General features: G+C 41.2%; 1 protein-coding gene across 5 annotated transcripts in view; it reads left to right on the top strand.

Annotated features, from left to right (window-relative positions):
- The window catches only part of mafb (v-maf avian musculoaponeurotic fibrosarcoma oncogene homolog b (paralog b)), a 58,916-nt gene that overhangs the window by 14,479 nt on the left and 18,815 nt on the right, over positions 1-25,622 (top strand). Inside the window, exons 1-4 of one of the 5 annotated variants that reach the window (XR_005613831.1) lie at positions 86-1,480; positions 8,277-8,347; positions 22,177-22,320; positions 24,613-25,030. Coding sequence is in view for 3 of the 5 variants with exons in the window: in XM_031737214.2 (XP_031593074.1) it covers positions 504-1,480; positions 8,277-8,304 (1,005 nt within the window). In the remaining 2 variants the exon portion in view is untranslated. Of the gene's footprint in view, positions 1-85; positions 1,481-8,276; positions 8,348-22,176; positions 22,321-24,612; positions 25,031-25,622 lie in introns of those variants that run through there. The other 4 variants (XM_031737214.2, XM_031737215.2, XM_031737217.2 and 1 more) reach the window with 4 other exon arrangements.

Here is a 25,622-nt window from a genome sequence, read left to right as displayed (position 1 = left end):
TCATATTTCAGTCCTGACGTCAGGGCGCCTATAAAACTAAGCAATGCTTTTTAACTCGTCGGCTGACTGATCCCTTAGAAAAAAAATCTATCAATCCTTGGGTGGAGTTTTTTTTCCCCCGTCTCCACAAGGCAACTATTTGCCCGGGACACGTACGTGAACCTCCTCAAATTGGCGCACTAATCCTAAAAGGAGCCATGAAGTGTTAAACGGTAGAAACGGAGAGAGCGGCGCTCAGATACCCGCACGCTGGGAGAGAGGGAGGAAACAGCGCTGCTCCAATGCGTCTGTGCAACACAGACTGAAGAGAGAGAAAAAAAAAAAAAAACTTATCGACTCACAAAACCTGAACCTGCGCTGCGCAATTAGTGCGAGAAAATTCACTTTTTCCTCCGGTTTTGAAGAAAATAAATAAAGAAATCAAGCTGGCTCAGTGCGTGTCTCAGCAGCCCACTTTGACAGGTGCTCCTCACCCCCTTTGGAGGACTGTCAACAGCAAGAGGATGGCATCAGAGCTGGCAATGAGCAACTCCGACCTGCCCACCAGTCCCCTGGCCATGGAATATGTTAATGACTTCGATCTGATGAAGTTTGAAGTGAAAAAGGAGCCGGTGGAGCCCGATCGCAGCATCAACCAGTGCAGCCGCCTGGTCGCCGGGGGATCCCTATCTTCCACCCCGATGAGCACGCCTTGCAGCTCGGTTCCCCCTTCTCCAAGCTTCTCGGCGCCCAGTCCGGGATCAGGGAGCGAACAGAAGGCGCACTTGGAGGATTTCTACTGGATGACCGGGTACCAACAGCAGTTGAACCCCGAAGCTCTGGGTTTTAGCCCGGAGGACGCCGTAGAGGCGCTGATCAGCAGCAGTCATCAGCTCCAGACCTTCGATGGCTATGCCAGAGGGCAGCAGTTCGGCGGCGCAGCCGGCGCGGGGGGCGCAATGGCCGGGGAGGAGATGGGATCAGCGGCCGCAGTGGTGTCCGCGGTTATCGCTGCAGCCGCAGCTCAGAACGGGGCTCCCCACCACCACCACCATCATCACCACCACCACCACACAGGGGCACACCACCCCTCCTCCGGGTCTCAGTCCAGCGGCGGCCCGGGGGGAAACCACCAACACATGCGCTTGGAAGAGCGGTTCACGGACGAGCAGCTGGTGACCATGTCGGTGCGGGAACTGAACCGGCAGCTGCGGGGGGTCAGCAAGGAAGAGGTGATCCGTCTGAAACAGAAGAGGAGGACGCTAAAGAACAGAGGCTATGCCCAGTCCTGTCGGTACAAGCGGGTCCAGCAGCGGCACGTTCTGGAGGGAGAGAAGACGCAACTCATGCAGCAGGTGGACCACCTCAAGCAGGAGATCTCCCGGCTGGCCAGGGAGAGGGACGCCTACAAGGAGAAATACGAGAAGCTGATCAGCACCGGCTTCAGAGAAAACGGAGGATCCAGCAGCGATAACAACCCTTCTTCCCCGGAGTTTTTCATGTGAGTCCCGGCGCTGAAAAGTTTTAATAAGCGAACCTCACCAAAAAAAAAACAACAAAAAAAAGAGTTTGCGCGCAGCTAAAATAGGTTGTGTGTGATTGTGTTGAAGCTGCTTTTAGTTAAGGACTAAACCAGTTTTCCCCAATTTGTGTCATTTTAAAAGTATATTGTTTCAGAAACCCAGATTTGTTTTGTTTTGTTTGTTTTTTACTTTCTAAAGAATACAAATTAGGAAAGGACTCTGGATAAAAATACAGTACCCATACATTTTTTAAAGGATTTCTCTCCACTTTGTGATGTTTGCCTTTATAGACACTGCATAAACTTACCATCCTGCTGCGACCGATCGCATAGCCTTCCTTCTGCGCCTCATCCATCCTGTTCCCTTTACACCCATATTTGTTTTGTGAATTAAAACAAAGAACTTTTCAGACTCAACAGCTTTATTTGATGTGATTTTGATTTTGTTTGGTTGTTTAAAGTCACTCTGTTTTAATATGCTTTACTTCATTTTCATGTCATTCATCCTGTCTGATGAAAAATATCCAAACTGCGCCAAAGTTTGGAGAGACTTGTGTGAGTTATATGAAGCCATGCATGCTGGTCATGTACGGATTGTTTGTTTGTTTTTTCTTCTTTTTCTGTTTTTGTTTTTTTATTCTACCTTTTTGTGAACTTGTGTATAATTGTATTATACCGTGACTGCATTGTTCAGTTTCACTATCATTTGGATTTTTTTAATTTGTAAAACAAGTGAACAGGGCTATTTATGCGCCTCTTTTCTTTAATGAAAGTTCATCGCGTTTTCGACCCTTTCAACATTTTATTGGCTTCTTTTGGAGCCTTGTGTGTGGGGGGGTGGGGGGGGAGTGAAAGGGGTCTTCATGTAAAGCAACAATGTGCTCAGTATTGATTTTTTTCTGTTAGGCAACATGGCATCAAGATGAGCAGCATCTGCATATTTACTATAAGCAATAATTATAAAATTTCCAACACTAGCACTAAAATTATTGCGATCAACAAGTGGAGCTGAAGATAAAAACAGTGCAGAAGCAGATTTCCTGAAAATATGTGGAGGACATGCTACTTTATGCAACAAATGATCTTTTTCTTGTAGAAATTCACTGTTCATGTGCTTTCCTTTTATTTAAGGAGGCTGATTAAGTTCACTCGGAGCCCTGTGGGTCTTTTTTTTCCCCCTCTTTATTTTCTGGTAAACATACTGTGAACTGTTTGGAAATTGAAGTTTAAGGTTCCCACCGGTGTTGCAGAATATTTAAGGAAATGCATCAAGCAGCCATTCGTCTTTTTGTGACGCCCTGATTTTCTGTTCAGTTAGAAACTGAACGGGACAGGTAAAAGGCACACGCCCTGTTCACTTTAAAAAGCTGAATCTAATAAATGTTACCATTCGTCAATAAACCTCCATGAATGGAAACAAATGCACCTTCCTGATGATGTTCGTTTTTGTTCTCTTCAGTTTTGCTGCTTGTTTGTCTCTGTGTCTTTGAGGCGACACCACACACTCTGAGGCTTGTAACGAATCCGAATTTCCTCTGCTGGATTGCAATAACAAAAGCGTCTCGTTCATAAACGTGTTGTTTGCTTGGAAGCCGTGTAATTATCGCAGCTCCCAAACATCAAGTATCCTGCGATATTCCAACTTTGTGATCTGGTTCAGTTTATCCATGTGTTTCCTTTATACGGCTTTAAATTTTTTAAATTTTATTATTTTAAATTATCTTGGCAAATAATTTTAAAGGGTTTCTTTTAATGGCTTTTGCTTTTTTTTCTTTCTTTCTTTCTTTTTTTTTTTTTTTTAGAAAAAAAATTACGGCCTTCACCTGTTGCGTATTTAAAGACACAATCTTGTTCTTTATAAGCGTGTGTGAAAATGAAAAAATAGCGCTCAGTTTTTGTTATATAATTTTTCGTTTTTCGCCCTGTGGCCTGATATCTGTGGCGCAGGTCACCTGCAAACGCTCAGTTAATGATTGATTTTAGAGTAAACTTGCACTTTTCACTCGGTACATGTCCACTTGTTGAACATTGCCTGTGGAAGGTTTTAATTCAGATCGACCGCAGATAAAGCTCTGCGTGGCAAACGTGATGCATTTAGTTGTGTGTGCAGGTAAATGTGCGATTGAACACAAACATGTCGCAATTTTCTTTTTCTGACGTGTCATTTGCCAGTCCACAATAATTCCGCAGTTTTTCATATTTTTTCTTTTCTTTTTGGAAATCAAATCACGCCTCATATTTTTAACCAAACAAGTTTTTTTTTTTTTTAATGCCTCACTTTCATTTCACTGTAAGAAAAACAAATCCTTCGACTTGTGACATAAAAATGCTGAAAAGATTCAATTAAAGGCACAGGAGACACTCGGGGGTAATTTGATTTGCCAGCGAGTGACAAGTCTTGTAGCCCTCCAACCTGCCGGGTAAATGTGGCCTGCGGACGCCTTTCCTTCCCGATGAAGTCGGTGCATCCCTAAGAGGAGTATGGCTGCTATAAAAGCTGCACGGGGTCTGGTTCAGGCTCCCATACAAGGTCACTACAATGCATGCTGCTGGGAAATCTTTGTGGTTGTGTGTGTGTGCGAGTGTATGTAGAGAAGTGTTACTGGGTTGTCCCTCTGAGGGACCTTTTGACAGAGTGTGTGCAGACTAGGAAAAGTGTCTATCTCATGGAAACCTTAAAATGCACCACAGTGGTGAATGTTTCAGTGTAGGGCTGAAAACAAAGACTGTGGACTGTGTATTTGGTTCTGAGTCTCACTTGTACAACAGTGACACTGTCACCTGGCTCATATGGATTCCATGAAAGCCTGGAGTGAGGGACAAGATGGCAAAGCATGATCCACTCATGCCTGAAGGAAGGATTTTCTCTGTGATTAAAAGAGAGTGAGAGACAGGGATGGGGCCCAAGGAGGAGAGGGAGAGAGAGCAATACAGAGGAGAGGGAGGAGAGAGAGATATGCTGGCTGCCTTCCTGCTCCTTTCAGATGATAAACGATCAGAGATGCATCCTAGCTGAGAGGAGACGGCCTTTTAGTGAGCATGTGTCCACTAATTTATGGCCTTGCTATCTGATTAGGTCAATATAGTGTGCTATTTAATTACATTTGTGTTATAACCTAGAACTGGAGATACTATACTTCTTTCATGTCACCCCTTTCTTATGTGAGCCTGATAGGATTAGCGAGGTTTCCTCTGGACTTTGCTCAGGACGGCTCTACCTGTTTGTACAACAACAGTTTTGTGAATTTGTTAAGTAGCAGATCGAGGGCTGCTTTGTGTCACGGTTCGCAGGCTTCTAGGGTTTGTGCTCTGGCATCAATGCATAAGAAGGATAAAACGGAAAATTGCTGATCATTGTAGGGCTGTGGAAATTGTGTGGGATGCTGGTTGTTTGTGGGTGTGTTTTGACCTCTAGACACACCGAGGGGCTGCGGGATTTAGTAGTACTGATTCACTTCCTGTTTTGGAGGAGGACAGAATGCACAGGAAACAACAATTCAGGGCTTCCTTCTCACTTCTCAGCAGCCATAATCACTGCTTCTTTCGCTGTGTTTTGCTTCCTCTGTTATTTGCACAGCATGAAAAAGTGTGTACACGCACCCTATAGACACTCCACGTTATTAATCTTATCAGTATGAACTGTAATTCTGTTCTCTGGCCCAGCATATTGACTTCTTCACTGTGATCATTTGCAGTCTGTCCAATGATTAGGTTATTAAAGATAATGTAGTTGTCTGCTGTCACAATATTGGACTCTCCCTTTCAGGTCAACTATGGGAAATCACTCTGAAATTTATCAGTATTGACATTTAAATCATCATCATGTACTTTGCTTTAATGTCTCAGAATTAATAGGACAAAAGGATATGCACAGTGGTTAGTGTCTGTTCGTGTGAGTGCTCAATAACCTGCCTGCATTGTCTTTTATGTGACCTTGTTGCGGAAGCGTGTATGTTCGCTTTAAGGGAGAATGGTAAATCTGTAAGAATGAGTCGTCGTGTCATGAAATTCAGATATTTGTAGTCTTCATTGTGTAATGCTAAAAATATGAAGCCATGCATTTAATCTTTTTTTGTAGTAAAATACAATTGCAATTCATTCAAGAGCAACTCAGTTAAAGTTCAAGCCCTTGCAGTAGATCGTTACAGTTGTACCTGTGTTTGTTTTTCATAATGTAAAAATATATGTTATCATTTCATTCAGAGCTATCACCAACCACTGACTTAAAAAAAACAAAAAAGCTGCTCTTTTACTAAAATCTGCATGGGATCTGCATGTCTCATTCATTCAGCACGGCAACACGGCAGTTTTTACATGTGCACGTTCATTCTCTGTCATTCTCTGCGAACGCTTCCTTCCCAAGCGTGGCAAACCCCTGAAAAGGGTTAAAAACATTTTCGCATTCACAAGAGGAAACAATTTCAATCTCTTCTACTCATTCCGCATCTGCATCACTCCACACGATAAACATTTACATTTAAAGTGATTTAAATCGGCTGCCTTTATGCTCCTCTGTGGTCCGTCCATCATCTTAGACCCGCAGTGCCCGAGCTTCTCTTCCTCTCGCACCCTCTCGCAGTGTCCTGAGTTATGTCATTTATTTAAAAGCTTAATAATTTAACTTGTCCGTCCTGTCACGGCTATGCATGTGGTAAAAAAGCAGTGGCTGTAAAACGTTGGTGGTGTTTCCTGTGAATGTTTCTGATTGGCTTTGCATGCTTATATTTTTTTTCCACAGGCCAAATACAATCATGGGCAGAGTGATTGAAATGTGATTGTGTGGATCCAAATCTACAGTGTTGCGTGTTAAATTGAGACAGCTGTAAATGCAGAGATGCAAAAGAATGTGCTTATAGACACTGGAGTAGATTTGCATTTGCTTGTGTAGGAAGCTGTCCTCAGAATGCATAACTAAAGGGCAATAGATGAAAGCTAATTATGATTTAATTATAGGGGATCACAATATTCTGACTTGCAGATAAACATAACTGAGGCTGTGTTGATGTTTTCAACAGTGAGTTGAGTTTCAGGGCACAGAGTCAGTGAAGTGGTGTGTTTTGGACCGCGGCGAACGTGGTTTCGGGGAGGGTGGGTGTTTGACAAGTGAGTGCATTATGCGACTGTGTGGGTGGGTGTGTGAGAAGCTGTCTGTGTGCATGTTTAGGTCTGGCTATGCATGAGTTTGTTTTATGCAGGGTGGAGCTGGAGCCAAGCCCGACCCCTGTGTGTTTTACCTGCATCTCAATGAAGCAAGAGGTGATTTACCCTTCTGCTGCAGCCACTCTCTCTTCCTCTGTCTCTCTCTCTCTCTGTCAGTCAGTCCAGTAGACATTGATCTCTTTGCCAAGCAAGGTGACCGACAGTGTTTTCAGCTCTTCCAAAGTCTCTGCTTTCCCTTTCATTTGTACCTGGGAAAGGCCTTGACCCCACACGTTGCCACTATGTTGTGGCCTTCTGCACATGGACCTCACTTCCCTTGTATAAAGCCCTGTTTGCATGTGTGTGTCAGTGCGTGTCTGTTTGAGTTAGAAAGTGGACATGCATGTCGACGCTTTGTGTCTACGTGTTTCTGACCCTGTGCCTAACCAGCTCTGTGTTTACTTTCACGAACAGGTGCATGCAGTTCTTTGCAGATTCACTTCTATGGGGCTTTATTTAAACTGCTGTACATCTGGGAGTCTCTCCATACTTTGGTGCTTTTTAAGGTCTTCTCTGTGCTGCAGGTCTGTAACTGGGAGCTGCTTCGTACCCGAACGCGTCAGAGTTCATTTGGTGCCAGTGTGAATCGGATTACAGGGAAATGAATGGCTTTCATTGTTGCTTAAAGATGGATTGAGGGGCATTAAACATCCTTCTTTTGCCTCATTTCTCACTCTCAGAAGCAAAAAGTTTTTTATTTTTTTTAGTGTGATTCATTACTCAGGTTTCCTTTATTCACCGTCATCGCTGCCGTGTCTTCATATAATGTCCACAGGTGTGCAGATCATGCGTGCATATGTGTGCAAAAATATGCAAATACCCTGCTGTGGGACACCTATAAACACTGATGAATGTAAGCATGACCTAATGTAGGATTTTATCATTTATGATACATCTAATTATATTCTAATGAAAGTATTTGCAAAAAAAGCCTAAATTTGGATAGTTTAATGAAGAATGGAGTAGAAATTAAATTATAGGCGATTACAAAATAGTATGAAAATATAACAATGTGAACTGCACTGATTTCCTTTTTGTACTAAACTGCTCTGTGCATACAGTTTTTTAAATATATGTTATTAAAATAATTAAGTTACGTCTCATTGTCAGCATATTTGGATGCATCAGTCTGTATCCTTGCTTTAGTAAACGAGCTGGATATAAACTGCTTGAATTTAAACCTTTTATTCAAATCTAATTCCTGATGTTGAACTGATTGAAATATCTCTGCATTTAACACATTAAATACAAATAAAAAATATATGAATATGAATAAAAATTAGCTCAAAATCACTTGATATTATTTTAGTAACATAACAGGTTGGTTTTGGGGAACTGTACGAGCACCTCGTATTGATTAATCAGTCACAGCGTTACTGGTTTTCTAAGCGGACTGAAATGACCCCTGACTTCATCTTTGCACTCTTCACAAAGTCACTTCTTTTTACAATCATTGCCAGTTTTGGGAACCAGATAGCCATTACTTAATGTCTGAAATATGTTGTGTTTACACCAGTGTGCACTTCTGTTTCATCAAAGAGTGTGTTAATGTTTCGTCCTGTTTTGTTTTTTGCAGGACGTCAAGAAAATTCCTCCATCTGTGATAGAGAGCTGTGCCCTCTCGGCCCCGCCACCCTGGAGTCTGAGGTAACTTGATGCTCATCTTTGACACTTTCAACAACAACAAAAACAATCTTTAAAACATTTTTTGCTGTTTTTGATGCAAGGTGAAAATAAAATTTAAATTAATATTTTAATATTTGGTGGCACTGGAGACTAAATCCTTCTGCAGATTCAACTAAATACAGACCATTTTCTCACTAAGATTTTAATGATACAGCTTTCAGTAGCCATTAAATAATATGCAGCAATAAATGATTAGTGTTTTATATTTTATTGTCTAAACTATACATTTATACAAAAAGGTCTCAGAATGAATTTCCTTTACTCACAGCTTTCAGCACAAAACAAAATAGATTTAAAATGAAAAGAAATGGATCAAGCAAAACATTAATTATAAACAATAACCATACTAGAGAGCTGCTTATGCATTGTTTTAACTCCTGAAAGCTCTCTTTATGTTTTATTACATTAGTATAGAGAAGTAGAAAAGTTGAAAGCCACTATAATATTTCTGTTACCTGCTTTGTGCTCTTAATTGAAACACTTTAAATACAGACAGGATCTCCTGATAAAAACTATTGAAACTTCAAATCTTTAGCTCTGATCAGTATTTTGATAATCAATATTTCAGCTCATCTAAAAGGTTCATCTTTGCATCAGATATTAGATTAAGTGATTTCCTTTAACAAGGAAAGCAGACACCTGCTGATTATCATTACTGCCTTTATTTCTCACTTCACAACCAAACTCAGCGCTCTCTCGCAGCATCCATTGTATGCGGTGTTTGGCATCACTGTGTTGGGGCTCTGACAGTGCTGCTTGAATGACGGAGGGGTGACATGCACTGAGCTCATGGGATGAGACCAAAACCTTTCACCTCTGTCTTGACCCCCTGACTTCCTTTGTCCCCATCTGCTCACTCTGCAGAGACAGACACTATACAGTATTTTTTTTGTTTGTTTTGTTTTATTTCTGGCAGATACACAGATGGGGGGATGTGGGTTTGATGGAGTGAGTGAGAGATTTTTATACTGTGACACTTGCAGTAGGAAAACGGAAGCTATAAAAGCAAAAAGAGGAAGGATGGATGAAAGGAGAAAAACTTAAGACTGGAGGTAAGAAACTGTGGAAAGTAAGGCGCCTGCATTTGAATGCAGACATACACGCCGGGACGAGAGGACAGAAGGAGGTTAGGAGGCGAGGTAAGGGAGGAACGCATGGCGGGAGGGCTCCTGGTCGTGGATGCAGACAGACAGGCAGGGAAACCAGAGGAAGGCGGTGACCTTCTCTGCTGCTGGAGGATCGAAGGCTTTATTTAAAGGCCTGGTCAATGCTGGGTGCTGCTGAGGTATCAGCCTCGCAGCCAGGCGACTCATCACCACTGTAATACAACTCTCTAATGCTAACCCCCCCCCCTCCCACTCACACACACGCGCACACACACACACACATGCACAGGACAGGACACTCTCTGGACACCTCAGGTTTTACCCTGTACAATCAGGAGGCTGGACAGAGGAAACTACCGCATCAGCATCAGCTAATTTTACCATGCAGCAGGCAGCACACTCTACTTTCTTCGTGTGCTCAGCATTGTGAAGCGCACGCCGGTTTTGCTTTTGACACACTCTCCATCACCGCCTGTTATTTTGCTCTTGACTGATAACGGCCGATGTGAACATTTTTATATGTGAAAGCATGGCCGTAGCGTGGATGCAGGCGGGGAAAGAGTTAAAAGCTGACAGAATGCAGCCTGCTAAGGCAGGACTCGTGCATCTGTTGGTGTGAGCGGAGCACGTGTTTGCGTTCGCGCATGTGTGTGTGGCTGCAGCGCGAGGACACCTGCGTGCTTCAGCACTTTCTGGTTGTCAGGAGCTCTGAGGTCACAGGCAGAGGGAGTGGAGAGGGCACATTAGAGTAAGCTTCAGAGCCCTCACCCACACACCACGCCTCTGCTGTTTCTTCCCTCCCACCACTTCAACCCTCACTTTTCCTCCTTCTTCCCCCTGTTATCCCCTCTCCCCGTCATCCCTCCTCCTCTCCTCTTCCCGCTCACTCCGGCTCGCCTTCTCCTCGTGGTGACGGGGTGAGTCAGCCACTCGGGGGGGAGGGGGCGCATAGGGGCAAGGTGCCTCCGTGGCTGACAGCAGGCTGGTCAGGTTTTTGTAGACACGGCAGACGAGGAAGGACACGTGTGCACACGGAAGCTTTAAGGTGCGAGTTTACGGTGAGGTAGTGAGCACATCTTTAAATGGACATATGGGGTGCATACGTAAAAACCCCAAAAGCTTTTGCAAAAGATGGTGGATATTAACAGTAAGGTTATAAAATAAGGTTGGCTGTTTATGAGAAAAATTAAATGGGTACATAGGCACAAAAAAGATAGTGATACGTTGTATCTCCTGATAACTTTTCAATATTTTGCATCGCATATAGTAAAAACTCAAATCAAATCACATTTTTCAGCTTCTCAGAAAACATTCTGGAGGAAATCTGTATTGAATTTTACATTTAGATTAAGCACAACTTAATTTAAATAAAAATACAAGTTCAGGTGATTAACAGTACAGTTCAGTGTATGCCCCAACACAGAAGTGTCATTTATGAAACACTGAAGTTGTGTTGCACTCATTTGTCATCAGCAGCAAACGGGATTTTTTTTTTTTCCCATCCACAGTTTGACACACTTCACTATCCTTCACTGCCTTGGATATATATAACTACTAGCTGCCTATAGTGAGACTCATTACAGTGTTAGAGTTTCGGTAGTGACACAGACGTCATCCCTCCATCCAGAAAATCCAAATGACAGTGAGGATATGAACAGGATGTATGCTCATTATTAGGCCTGGTCTGAAAAGAGAAGGGACCAAGTGGAACTGAGTCGGTGTTAGAAATAACAAAAAGGAGAGAAGATTTCACTCCGTGCGGTTGTAAAGACACACAAGTCGAACACAGAACAACCGTGTTTTAGATTCGGATTGTTTTTTCTAAAGCGTGTTTTTATTTCTAAGCCACAGATTAGATGATACTTGATGAGGATAAAGTTTCACCCCCGAGCCAAACCTCTGAACATCAAGCCACTTTTCTTTTCAACTAACGTTAATATATGAATTTTTTCTCCTTTGTTTCAGCTGTTTAAGCCTGATTTGTGTTGTTTTATTCAAACATAATTAGTTGTAAAGCGGTTACTGCTGCACGCATGTGTGTGTTTGTGTTTGAGCCTCAGAGCCACTGTTGTCCTCTGGTTGTTACTGTGTGTTCGCAGCATGATTGAGAGAGGAACTTGCGATGAGCCGGAGGTTAGTGTGATATAATGTATTCCCCTGAATCACCGCAGCCAGCAGCCCAGGGCCTTCCTCTTGCCCGCAGCCTCCTTCTCCTTCCACACACACCTTCCACACTCCCCTCGCGTCACCGTCCTCTCCCTTTCTTCCCTGCGGTGACTGCCCAGTGTTAGCTGCTTAGCACTGCACGCAGCGTCTAATTGAATTCCAACGCTTAGGCGTTAGCTCCTGATGCTATGTTAACACAGCACAATACTAACAATCCTCAGGACGTGTTCAACACTCTTCTTTTAATGAGAAAATTAGTGCTAAGCTCATTTTGGCAACACATGATTTATTCAAAGCTCCAAACTGTGTCTTCTGTATCCCCTAAAGGATCATTTTTTATAGCCATCAGCAAATCAGCACTTCATATACACACATCGAGAACATGCAGAATATGTCTTGTGGATACGCCGCTGGTACACTTGTGTGTGCGTCTCCTCCTGCTTCTCATGCTTCTACTTGAGAGTATCCATTGTCGCTTATATAAATGTGTCTGCTGGTCTTTCTGCATCCATATTGCTGGCGATGCCGTCCATCCCCTCTCCCTGACACCTTCACTTTTATTCCCTGGCTCTCAAACATTAGCTCTGGGCTTTAATGGCACATATTTCCTGGGCCCGGCTGAAACGGGATGCATCTTCTCCTTGTTAGCTTGATAAATAACCAGGCTGCTGCGAAAGTGCTGAATTTTAGCTTTCAGCCTCTATTTTCTGCTGGATGACATTAATTTTAAGTGCTGAGAAGGAGCTAACTAATACAGACAAATAAATAAGGAGGTGGGAGGGAAGGTGCAGAGGTGCTGGAGTCAGTGCTGTCCCTCCCTTCCCCCCCTTTACCTGTTTACACACAGGCATTCATAGACGCAATATGCAAACCTGCAAAAATATACCATACACACAAATGGTGCAAAGTCAAGCAAGCGCACACACTCGGTTTCTCAATAGGCGCCTCTGTTGTTGTCCAAACTGTAAAATCAGCTTGTCCTATTATAAGCACAGCTCCTGCAAAGTCAAATGTTTGACATATTGGAAGCAGATAGTTGGTCAGTCAATCAGTAAGGAAGATTGGCTTCATTCATCTCTATTTATTATTTGCATTTCTTATTTTCTCTTTCAGTGTTACTGATTTTTGTGCTTCATCAAACAGAGATGTATATTAGTGTAGGTGCTATATGGTGGGAGAGCTCCATCTGGAGTACAATGATCTGGATTAAACTGTATTTATGTGTATTTGGAGACAACACTGCAGAATAATTAAAGAGGAATTTTTTTGATTTTGTTTTTGTTTTGTTTTTAAGAAAAGACCCCAAAAAATGGTTTCTAGCTTTAGTAGTTGGTACCGATGAGTTTTAAACTGTATCATTTTATATTCCCTGTTGCTCTCTCAATTCCCATTATTAATAGATTGATCTGTACTGTGTTTGTTTTTATGATTGTTCTCTTGACATACAGCTATACACTTCAGTGTCAGTTGAACCTTTGTTAGCTGTACCGGGTTTGCTCCTGAGAACAGAATAGGGGGGGAAAGAAAATCAGAATAATAAAATTAGGTTAGAATAAAAGATTAAAGATGAATCTAGTCATGTTTTACTTTTATCCTGATGCCTGTCCATTTTTTCGCCGTCCTTTATTCTTGATTATTTTTATCATTACATTTTGAGTTTTGCAATTTAAGATGCAAAACTTCACTTTTGGAATAACACACAACACATTGCCTAATGACAACTAAGGCATGGCGTAAAGGTGTTTTACAGCTGATTTATAAACAAAAAGCAAAGAGAAGTCAAGCATATGAGCCAGAACTGATTATCTAATTTTATCAGCTTTAACGTGCAAAATTATTTGCATGTATTATATGTTTATCTTAAATGTTTTACTAAGAGAATTTTTTCCCCACATACACACACACACACACACACACACACACACACACACACACACACACACACACACACACACACACCATGAAGTGGCTGTGGCTTAGACACCTCATACATTATTTTAACAATGTATAGTGCGGTGAATAAAAAGGTCAGTGGTTGGGAACTAGCTTCATGTAACAATAAGATGCATGGACAGAGCGCTGCAGACCCTTCAGTCAGCATCTTGCAGCTGAGCGCTGTGAAGACGACACACATGCAAACTGGAGTGACAGATTCAACTCTAGGCTGTGTGTGTGTGTATGCACCTAGTGTTTATGGGTGGCCACAATGAAACACTTTAAAACAATAAATTTGTGTGGTCTGTCAATGCTGATTGCACAAATTTCCCTTTTGCCCTTTGTATCACTTTGATAAATGTCTTTTATTATGGCATTTTAAAGCAAAAGAGGAGCAGAGATTTAGGTTTTTTTTAAACTTATTTATTTATTTTTAAGTAGTGCTTCTATTAGACCAATTCTATTTTTGTCACTATCCAAACACTCTTTTCCTCTCTAGACGCAATGCAAGCAGTGCATGTTTCTGTTTGCAATGCAGGGTCTAATCTTAAGGGTGTATTTATCACATGCTGTCATGTTGTGGTCACATGACCACATGAACCACTGCCAGCAATTAAGACTGATAAATCACTCATTTACAGCGAGCGAAGGAGGGACAGAGTTGGGTAAAGCGGAAACAAGAGAGTGATAAGAGAGAGGGAGAGGAATAATGGATTGCCTGTACCACTTCAGAGATTTTCCTCTTTCATTTTTTTAATAGTGTTGAATGTTTTTGTGTTCGGGTGTTGTATAAACTCTTGCCAGTGAGGCTCATTGACTCATACAGGCAGAGACAAAGAGGCAGATGGTAGTCGTTTGTGGGGTTTACTGTGATTCTGACCTGACTGCACCGCTTTATTTATTTGTGTTGGTATGTGCAGCTGTGTGCATGCCTGCACGAGCAAATGCAATAGTGTCATGACAGAGAAAGAGATTCAGAGAGCGCATACGCAGAACTGTCAGTTCACCCTCTTCGTTCGCTGCTGATGGATTTCTTCCCAGGCTAAGCAGGAGAGTAGCTACTCCACATACCAAACTATACCACAGCATCCTTTATTGTTGTCAGTGCATAAGTGGAAATTCTCTTATAGTTAAAACTCTGGCATGCTTTGATTTTTACATCTTTCTGGCCTCACCTTATAGAAATTGAGCACATAAGCTCAAGCTTAGGTCTGTTCCTGGATGTGAATGTGGTCTAAGCTGCGTAGCATCTGTATAAGTTACATCAGAAAGTGTGTTTCAGCAGCAAGGGTCAGTGCTATGCTGACAGTCAGCCTGCTCACTCACTTGAAAAGGCTGATTAAAGATTCATGACAAAAAACAATAAAAGAAGAAACAGCCCTCTTTTAATGGGCTGAAGATAGGAGAGAAGAAGAAGAGAGGAGACAAGCTGTGGTTTCTCTGCCGACAGTCGGAGCTCTCATTCATTAAAGACAGCAGTCGCTAACTGGCTAAAGTCTTTACAATGTGACCATTGAGAGTCAGTTGAGTCAGTCAGGTTTCCTGCTGCAGAGTGAGTGTTGCAGCAGAAGATTAGGATTCAGCAGTTGCTGTGTGAGTGTGTGACTATGTTTTTGTTGTTTAAAGAGTTACAACTTTTTCAAATCAACTGCCTGTTTGTGTACCGTGCAGAAAGACCTCTATGGTATAGTGTGCGGTTGTGTGTATGTGTTAACGCTGCATTCAACAGAGGCAGGGAGGGCCCTGCTGTCTGTGGCTTTACCAGTAGAGTGATTCTGAAAGCTGGTTCCTGCGACAAAAGCAGCTCTTCTGGGGAGAAAAATAATCTGTGTACACATTAACTGTACCAGAATACAAAGTCAACACTGAGTGTGTGTTTGGGGGTGTGCGTGTGTTTGTACTTGTGCAGTAAGTAAAGTATTACCAAAGACTGTGAAGCATGCTAAAATCTTCCAAAGCAGAGGGCAGATATGTGAGTCCCTTCATTCTCTCTGACTTGTTTTCTAGTTTTGGCAGAAACACCTTTTAATATGTTTATATTACCGTGGTTTTATACCATAATGTGTGTGTGTGTGCGTGTGTGCGCGCGTGTGTTTTCATATTAATAAAATGGCTGAACGCAGGTGGAAGTATTAGCATGTGCAGGGGATTTCTTGTGCTTTAAACACCATCATCCTCGTCATTTCACATCATGTATATAAATCCACACACACACGCGCACGTACACACACTCGAGCATACTTGTGTGACATAGGAAGAGTGCTGACCTCTTTCTCACTCTCTTCGTCTTCCTCATCTGCTCTGGTTCAAGGTTGAGACACATTTGAGTACAAAAAGGGGAGGAGACGCAAGGGAAGGAGGAGCCAACGGGCTAGAGAGGCACAAGCACGCTCACTTTTGGCACGTTTGAACATATTGTCCTACCTATATAAACCACCACCTCTCCACTGCCCTCTTTTTACATTCAAACCATACTATGTGAAAGTGCTAGTGACCTCTTTGCCTTCTCAGAAGTTATTTTCCTCTTATATACTTTTGTGTCAAGTCTTAGGGGCGCTTTATTCATAATCAGTACGTAATTAAGAAATAAATGAATGTAAGGGAAGTTCAAACTCGCATCTCTGACAGTGTTTGGCTGATCCGGATAGGTGCAGCAGTGTATCCTATACTGTATATTTTATGTGGCTTTATCTTGAGTGAATTAAGGGGCTTGTAAAGAGTGGAACGTTATTAGCGTCAGACCACCTGGGGTGAACATCTGCAGTCTCAAACGGCAGACCCAACACACATCACTGTTCCTCCTCTCCATATTCACTGTCAAATATGTACACACACACACACGCACACGCGCACGCACACGCGCACGCATGCACCAGCTCTCCTTTCAGATGACTTGTGTTTTGGTGGCATACACATGCAGTTGCCCATTTCTGCAGCGATGCATTCTGTTTATTAAAGAACCTACATTGTCACAAGTTAAATGCATGTTCTGTGCCTCTCGTCAGCCAGAGGTCAAAGGTCAGCAGGTTCACATCAGAACCTAACTCACAAATGGTCAAACTCTAGGTTCATTCGCGGAGCTGTGAAGCACTCTTCTGCATTATTCTGCAGTGTTTGCATTAAACCTTTTTATTTGTTTATCTTATTTTTGTTTTATTATTCCTACAGTAACTAATCTCCTTTGAATAATTAGATGTTCTTTTCATGTTCTATTAGGACTGTTTTTCTTCACGTCTCGGCTCGAACACTATATTTTCATCTTCAAAGTGAAAGCTAAAATAGGGCGATCATTGCAATTTAATTACTACAAATCCCTTTGTGAATTTGCTCTTGTGTTTGTTTACATGCATAGATTTGCCAGCTTCTGCACTTTTGTGCGCGTTTGTGTATGCTTCAGTGGATGCCTTTACGTTCCTGTGTCGTTCTGTATATGCCCCTTTATTTTTAGTGTGTGTGACTGTGTGCAAATGAGGTCACAGTGGGGTTTATTTAAATAGATAAGATGGTGTTTTATTCCCAATCAGAGGAATCTCCTGTCGCATTTCAGTCTCTTCATAATAACCTCCAGCATTGCTCCACAACCCCCTGACACACATGCACATGTGCACATATACACACACACACAGAGTATTGCAGACACTGCAGTTTTTTCTCTCTCTGGGGTAAAAGGCTTTGATAAATGAAAATAAATACTTTTCTTCATATGAGTAACAGGAGGGGAAAGAAGCAAATAGCTGAAATGACAGGAGGCCTCTGACAGTTTGATGCCTCAGTACAAGCAAATATATGACAAAGAAACATTTTCCAGAAGTGTGTATGAATGTGTGTGACACACTGTGTGAGTGTGATGCAGTTGAGCACTAAAACACAGGTACACCCTCAGTCATTGCGAGCAATAAAAGAGAAAAGGAAAGTGATTCAGGGATGTGGGCCGAGGAGAAGGGAGATTCAGCAACTGGCATGTAGGCTGACATGTTAATTGCGTAACAGTAAGAGGGGAAAACACAGCACAACACATGATTTACAGGAAACCGGTTCTCCTCTTCACTTTGTTTCTCTCACTGCAAGGTCATGTAGGAGCCTCCCGCTTTCTCTCTCTCCACCTTTGTTTCCCTCTGCTCCTCCGGACCTCATTTCATTCAACACTCCCGAACCTCCGACAGCTCCATAACTATAACTCTCTCCTCGCCGTCTTCTCCTCCTCTCTTCTCTTCATCCACAGCTAAATGACTCTGTCAGAAATAAAGAACGCTTATCTTATCTACTGCCTCCACTCTGCTGTCTCTTTCCCTGCCAGTGTCACACACACAAATACACACATACACATAAAGAAAAAAATAACATTGAATGGGCAAAAAATATATTTAAAAAAAAAAAAAGCCAAAATTTTTAAATGCACTTTACATAATTTTTAATATTTTATGAAGCGTCTTAATTATTCCTCTGAGATGGAAGTTTCACTCTTGTTCAGCAGCATTCAGCTGGTTGCACTGACTCAGTTTTCACCCACATGCCAGAAAGAAAGATTTACAGCCCACAGTGTGGCAGACAGGTAGATGGAGGCTTGACAGAGGACAGGTGTCCACTCATTCTGTTCTGTACAATGAGTGGAAACCCCACTCCAACACACACACACACACACACACACACACACACACACACACACACACACACACACACACACACACACACACACACACACACACACACACACACACACACACACACACACACACACACTCTCACACTCTTCCTCTTCTTCTTTTCCTGTCACTCCCTTCTTCTCTCTTCCCTGTGGTGTGGAGTAGAGAGAGGGATCTACAGCTATCTGCAGCCCGTGGAGGGCTTACTGTCTGTTTTTGTCTTTGTGTGTGTGTGTGTGTGTGTGTGTGTGTGTGTAAGCCACCTACCAGCCACTCAGTAGGGGGCCACATAGGGCTGAGGAAGGAAAGAAAGATGAGGGGGTGGGAAGGAGTGTGATAGGGATAAAACTCTCAGCAAGAACAAACACATGGTACCAAACACACACGCACACACAGCTCAGCACATGCTCCAGCAATCTGCTAGGTCTCCCTGAGCACTCCATCACTAATAGTCACGATACAGAGTGCAACATGGATTTTAATCAGCATGTATTGTGATGACTTTGCCTTTCTGTTGCCTAAAAATGCGCACACAGACACAAAGTTGGCCTACATACAGTGTACAGTTCAGAGGGATCAAAGGTTATGAGTATACTGCATCGACTGGTGCACACGTATGTCGAGGTTATGCATATCGTTAGCTTCATAGCATAAGTGCCTAAGTCATTGTCTGGTCAAAGTGACTTAGGCAATTATGCTATGAAGCTAACGATATGTTTATTGAACCTCGTCCATTTCGGCCACCTTACTCGAGTAAATTAGCTTCGTGTGCTCTATATTATTCAGGATCGTCCTTTGTTAGCTGTTCTGGGAGCTTGTGCAGCAAGAAAACGACAGAGGAAAGGAAGGAATGAAAGGGAACACGCTCGCACCAAACAAATAGGAGATAAGTGTGTATGCAAGGATGTGTGAGAGACGGAGAGATGAAAAGAGTGATAATTCCTCCGCTACCCTGAGGCCTCTTGCAGCCTCGCGGGCTCCCTATAGGTCCCCTGACACATGCCTGAGCAGAAAGCTGGGGCCCGCTAATTGGCCCCTGTGATAACACCAGAGACAAAGGTAAAGTGTGTGTGGAGACGTTTTCATATTACAGCAGTGCTGAAAGCTCACATTTTCTACAAGTAATACGTTGTTGGTTTGTTATTCTGCTTTGAAGGGTGTTTGATTTGTAAGCTCTGAGTACATTTAAGATCTGCTAGCTTACTGAAGTTGGAAAGCACCGAAAGACAATTAAAGCATATACACTAGTTCAAAGCGCAGCTCCAGCCTTTAAACGGCTTGTTTCTCTAATTGTTTCATTATCTCAGTATGCTTATTAAATGTGCGATAATTGTTAATTACCACATGAGGATTTGTAAAGGATTTGTCTTGAGTATCAAAACAAATTAATTAAACTGAACACATTTAAAACAACAGCAATGATAACAGCAGGTGCAGTGTGTGTGTGTGTGTGTGTGTGTGTGTGTGTGTGTGTGTGTGTGTGTGTTATTTTAGATGCTGCGCTTGTTTGTTTGAATCTCTGTTTAATTGAGATTCATAGGAGGAATTTAAATAAGATTCAAATGAGATTCATAGCTAAGTGTAGCAGCACAGGTAATATGCAGATTGGTTTAATGATGATTCAGTGTATCTTGCAGTCTAACGAGAGTTAGATTAGACCATTGGAAGACGTTGGCTGAAATCATTACTGTGGTTGGAGGGAAAAGCAGTGGAAGAAAAGGAACTGTTGTTAAAAGGCATTTAAATGTAAATGGAATTAAAGTATTCTGAAAGGCAGATTTCTCAAAGATATTCTGAAATGTAATTTAGGGAAATCCATGCTTAAATACAGCGTGTGTCAAAAAGCAACAAAAAAGGCAGTTTATATCTAAATACCTTTGAAACAAAATGCACTTAAAAAATGAATACAGTCTGTAAAAGAAAAAAAAAGACTTGGATCATGTAAAATTTCAGGCTGTGAAGCAGTGCAGGGTTTTTGTTTTGTTTTGTTTTTTTCTAAATTGTTGTCTGGGATAAATTCCTCTGGTTGTTTATCTGACAGCAAAGACACTGAAGGCTACTGTACATCTGATTTCATACACTTACCAGTTTAATCTGTGTAACATCCAGCTGCTCACAACAGCTGGGACATTATAAGTAAATAAAACGTGGCTCCTGAGCTTGCACATACACGCATGCACACACGTCAACACTTATTCCTCGGTTGCCTTCCATACATGCGCAACGAGTTGTTTCTTTTCCCTTCTCCTGCTGTACATACGCCTGGACAGATGTGCACTGCTGGATACTTTATATTTATCTATAGTGCGCTCACCATAATTAAATTGATGGGAAAAGGCGTTGGTAGTCAGTGTATGTGCGTGCATGCGTGCGTGTGTGTGTGTGTGTGCGCGCGCACAAGTGTCTGTGTTGGAGGCTTTAAAGGGGGTAAAGGAATATATTTGACTCTGATCAGCACAAATACTCATAGTTCTCTTCTGTGGGATATAATCAAATGCATTCATTATTTTATATATATATATATATATATATATATATATATATATATATATATATATATACATACATACATACATACATACATACATACACACACACACACACACACACACACACACACACACACACACACACACACACACACACACATATATATATATATATATATATATATATATATATATATATATATATATATATATATGTGTATATATATATATATATATATATATATATATATATATATATATATATATATATATATATATGTGTGTGTATATATATATATATATATATATATGTATATATATATATATATATATATATATATATATATATATATATATATATATATGTATATATATATATATGTATGTATATATATATATATATATATATATATATATATATATATATATATATATATATATATATATATATATGTGTGTATATATATGTATATGTATATATGTATATATATATATATATGTATATATAATCCTGAACTTTAATATAACAAATATCAAATGTATTATATTAATTACTAAATCATATTAATGATTTTACACAGTGAGACAGTGTGACACATGTGTGACCATTTTCACAGAGTTCATATATAAAACTAAACAGTATAATAACAAAAAATTACATATTGACAACATTTGCATTCCTAAACATTCATTCTGGATAATCTTGCCTGCTTAACCACAGATTTTAAATAGGAGGCTAATGCAAAAGTAGTAAGCGCTTAGATGCTGAAGGACTAAATAAGGAAACAAATATTCTGAGGGACTGGTTAAGGCACAGCAGTAGGCATGAGACTCTCTGCTGTACAACTGCAGTATTGATATATGCTGCAGAGCCTGAGCTTACCGTCCCACTTTATTTCAATTAGCTCACAGGAAGCAGGAAATAACCTGCAAATCAATTGTCATTTCTATGGGACTGGGGCTGGAGGCTGAGATTCACTTTGTCCACCAATAAAAGATGATGTAGCCGTGAAGAAGATTAAAGGGAATTTCCTCTTCACATACCCTCACGCCGTTGTACAGTATATCATTAGCGTGTGATGTTTAGTGCTTCAAGGTTGTTATGGTTTTTCTCTGAAGTGCGGAAATTATTTTTCATGGTACAGATTCTCTAAAATAGCCTGGCCTCCTCGAATAGTAAGTGATCTTTTACATAACCCAGAGTGCTACTCTACAGCCAAAACATGTTGCAAGTCAAAATGCAAATGTTGCTCGATTGCACTTTGGTCTTTTGAGCATCGTTGAAGATGTTTCAACACGGGATTTTTCCGGGGTCACAGGGCCCAATTTAAAGAATATATATAATAAAAATATGAAAAATTAAAGTGTTGCTTTCAGTGCAGCTCTTATTTTTACACCGCTCAGTGGAAGCTCTGACCACTTGCCTTCTTGTGTTTTTAAATTCACCATAGACTTCAAACTTGCAGATGAAACCTCATCTTTCTTGCCAAGGATTACCGCTGGTTGGAGTTGGGTTTCTAGCTATGATCCAGAGACCAAAAAAGCAGAGTTTAGCAAAGAGTTCTATATTGCCAAGCCTGAAGGCAGCTCATCAGGTGAGGAGTGTTGTTTTTTTAAGCAGTCACTGTGTTGTGCATTGTGTATATATCTATCTGACTGTCAGCCTCCAGTTAGAACCTTGAACATTGAAAAGGCGAGGGGGGAGTTGGTACACCAAGGCAATCTTTGCTCACCGCTTGCCCTACTTGGCAGGTGTGGCTCTGTGAGAATTTGTCACCTTTCTCAATATAATACAATTATTTTAAGGGTCACAGTTTTGACACACCATAGGAGCTCCATCACTCATGGCAGTTATGCAAATCTGTGGGTCATTCTTAAAAACGAAGCTGGAAGAGGTCCAGCGTTGACCAGTGAGAGAACCTTGAAGGTGAAACAATTTAAAGTGGATATGGTTCAGTTTTTTTGTTGATAGGCAGAGTTGTGAAATGATTGCACCTCTTCCCAGTGAGAAATGGCAAAGGGTTGAAAGTTGTTTTTTTTCAACACGGGTATTCAGTAGAAATACACCACAACATTTCATCCCAGTAGCTTTCTCATTCATAAAAACATTTTGTTTTTATGATAGAAAGACATTCTATCTTTGTGATGGATAGTGGCGCTTACATTAAATCAGACTTGGAATCACACCACCAAAATAAATGTGATGAATGCTGATGTGTGCTTTTAATGACCAAGCACAAAACTGTGCAGTGACAGAAAGCAGAGGAGCAGGAAACTGAATATGCTCCGTGAAACACACTGGAAAGCTTTTAGCGACGGAGGTAGGCAAAGGGAGGTCAATATGGATTGCAGCTGAGCAAGATATAGAAGGTTATATGGTGTATGATCATATCAGAAAACACAGTTATGTATGCACCCCACTTTACACCGTGTCACACACACACAAACCAGAAAACACTGGGACGCACCACCGAGTGATTTGTTTGTGTTGTTGGTGCAGTGGACTGAAGCTATGGAGGTAGTAACTGTTTGATGGTAGGCTTTATGGAGACACTATATAATGCCTGTGACAGTTTATTCAGTGCATGTCAGGATGAGGGGATTTGTGACACTACAATGGTTGGAACACTCCTGCAGCCTTATGCACTTATGCACCCTCCATTCACAGCTCCAGTGGGAAAAATGAGTGAAGGATATGTGAATCTGTTTGCATGTTAAATGCTGTAGAACCGTGCGCTGTGCGACGCTGAAACAAGGCTGTATTTCTAAAATAAAACAAGCACTAAAGTCAGATGCTGTGGAAAATGACAGAAATATCTCTTATTTCATTTAAGTTTCTGATTTGAATGGAACATAATACCCATGCCTCTGACACACTCGAGTAGACACAAATGTCTGAAACAGTTTAAAGAGAGATTTTTTTCCTCTGCTTTTCAGCTTCGGTGGCAGGCGATTGCAAATCAGACAAGATCGTTAGACGGTACATTTTCTTTAGAGGAAAAAAAAACATCTCCCTTTTTTTTTCTTTTTTTCTTTTTTTTTTTGCACTAACTTTTTGTCCAGCTAGTTATTCCCAAAGGTCCATTAGCCGAGTTCTCATTGGTTCTACTCTTGGCTGGATGCTATTAGCCCTGTGATTGGGTATTGAATTAGCCTGCTGATTTCGTATTGAAGGAGTGAAGACTGATGAGAGGATTTGGCTAAGCTTTCTTCTCTAAACCTCATTACTCACACTCAAAGAGAGCAGAACTGGAAGACACACACACAGACACACACACCACTCACAAAGACATGTACACACAGAGGTTTCTTTTCTACTTAAATTCACGCTTTTCTATCGAAGCTTTAACAATTTAAACATCGGCCCACTCTGTCTGTTGCCTCCAGGTAGAGGAGGATTTCTTTTTTTCAAAAATACACCTGCATTGCTTTCTAAACTCACCTTTCACATCTGCTGCAGATAAAACGGAGTCAAAACCACCAAACTAATGTGTCGTGCATGTATGAGCAAGTGTTGCAGAGGCTCGAGACACTGGGAGACAACCTGTCTGCACTGAAAAGAAAGCCTTCTCAGCCCAAGAGAGTGGTGCATGCAATTGGAGGCTGCTAAGGAGAGAGATGTGTGAAAGGCTTTGTGCTGATTTATGCTGTGTTTCATCCCACAATAAAGATTATGGATGATGATATTGATTTAGCCGGGGCTATGGCCATGACTGGACTCGGGCTCTCAGGTTGGAAAGAAGAGAGAATTTAGCTCATTAACATTCTCAGACATGGTGAGGAAGCCTTCTGTCGGTGAACGTGTGCAGATAAATGTCTGTGTCTGTGTGTGTGCACGAGACTTAGATCATCCTCTGTATTAGCGGCACGACTCTTCCCTCCTTTAGTGTTTGTGAAAGTGATGAACCCCATCCTGTCCTCCTCTTTCCTGAGCCCGAGAGTGAGCAGCAGGCGTTCCCAGCAGCACGACGCAGCAGACCAGGAGGGAGGGATGAAGTTATTGACTCCACTTTGATTTAACCTCTCCTGCCTGATCCTCAGAAGCTCGCAGACACATGCAGATTTGGGAATTCTCAAAATACCAGCCGCCTTCTAAGAGATGAGCATGTAAAAGATGCCATTCAGAATATACTACTGGCTTCAGATCCTTTTTATTTTGGTGAAAGTGGCTATACCACAGTGTAGAAATGAAGATGCTGCTTTTAAAATTTTACAAGTATACACGTTTGTAGCTAATAATCAAAGGTGGGAATTCTTTACTGTGCAAATTCTTTTAATTTATTGTTAATTTCTAACATTTTACTTTTACTACTTTGTTGACAAATGGATAAATAAATGTTTATATTTACTTACAGTTACATTATGTCTGCTTAGTTATTCATAAAGTGTTTAGGATGTCACCATTTCGGATTCAAGTTATATTATTTATAGCGATGGGCAAGTCACCTCAAATATAGACTCAGTTACCTGTTTTATTGCTTTGCAGTGAAACAAAGTCCTTGAAATATCTGTTACATTACTTTTGTTAAGTTGATGTTTAACAACTCCGTTTTTATGTTGTAAAAATAGAAAACACTATATTACAGTACATCCAGGTCAGGATAGCAACAGGCAGGGGTTAAAATGGGCCAGAATGGGCACCTCCAGTTAATGAGCAATTAAATCTGATATGCAGGTTAATGCATATTACTGCTGCATGAGTCAGTTTCTCCTGTGCTGCAGCCTGGTATAGCAAAGGTTGCGTGAAAATACTGAAGTAGGCAGTTAGATGCTGTTCAGATTCATTCCCCGAATTCCAGCTTTTATACCAGCTTTATAGTGTCTGTGTGTTGAAAATCAGCCATCTGGCTAGTGAAACATCTGCTTAGTGTTGTATTCAGTTTGCTAAAATTACAAA

This window comes from Oreochromis aureus, linkage group 7, assembly GCF_013358895.1.
Source record: "Oreochromis aureus strain Israel breed Guangdong linkage group 7, ZZ_aureus, whole genome shotgun sequence".
Lineage (NCBI taxonomy): Eukaryota > Metazoa > Chordata > Actinopteri > Cichliformes > Cichlidae > Oreochromis > Oreochromis aureus.
This window is presented reverse-complemented; position numbering and strand designations above follow the sequence as displayed.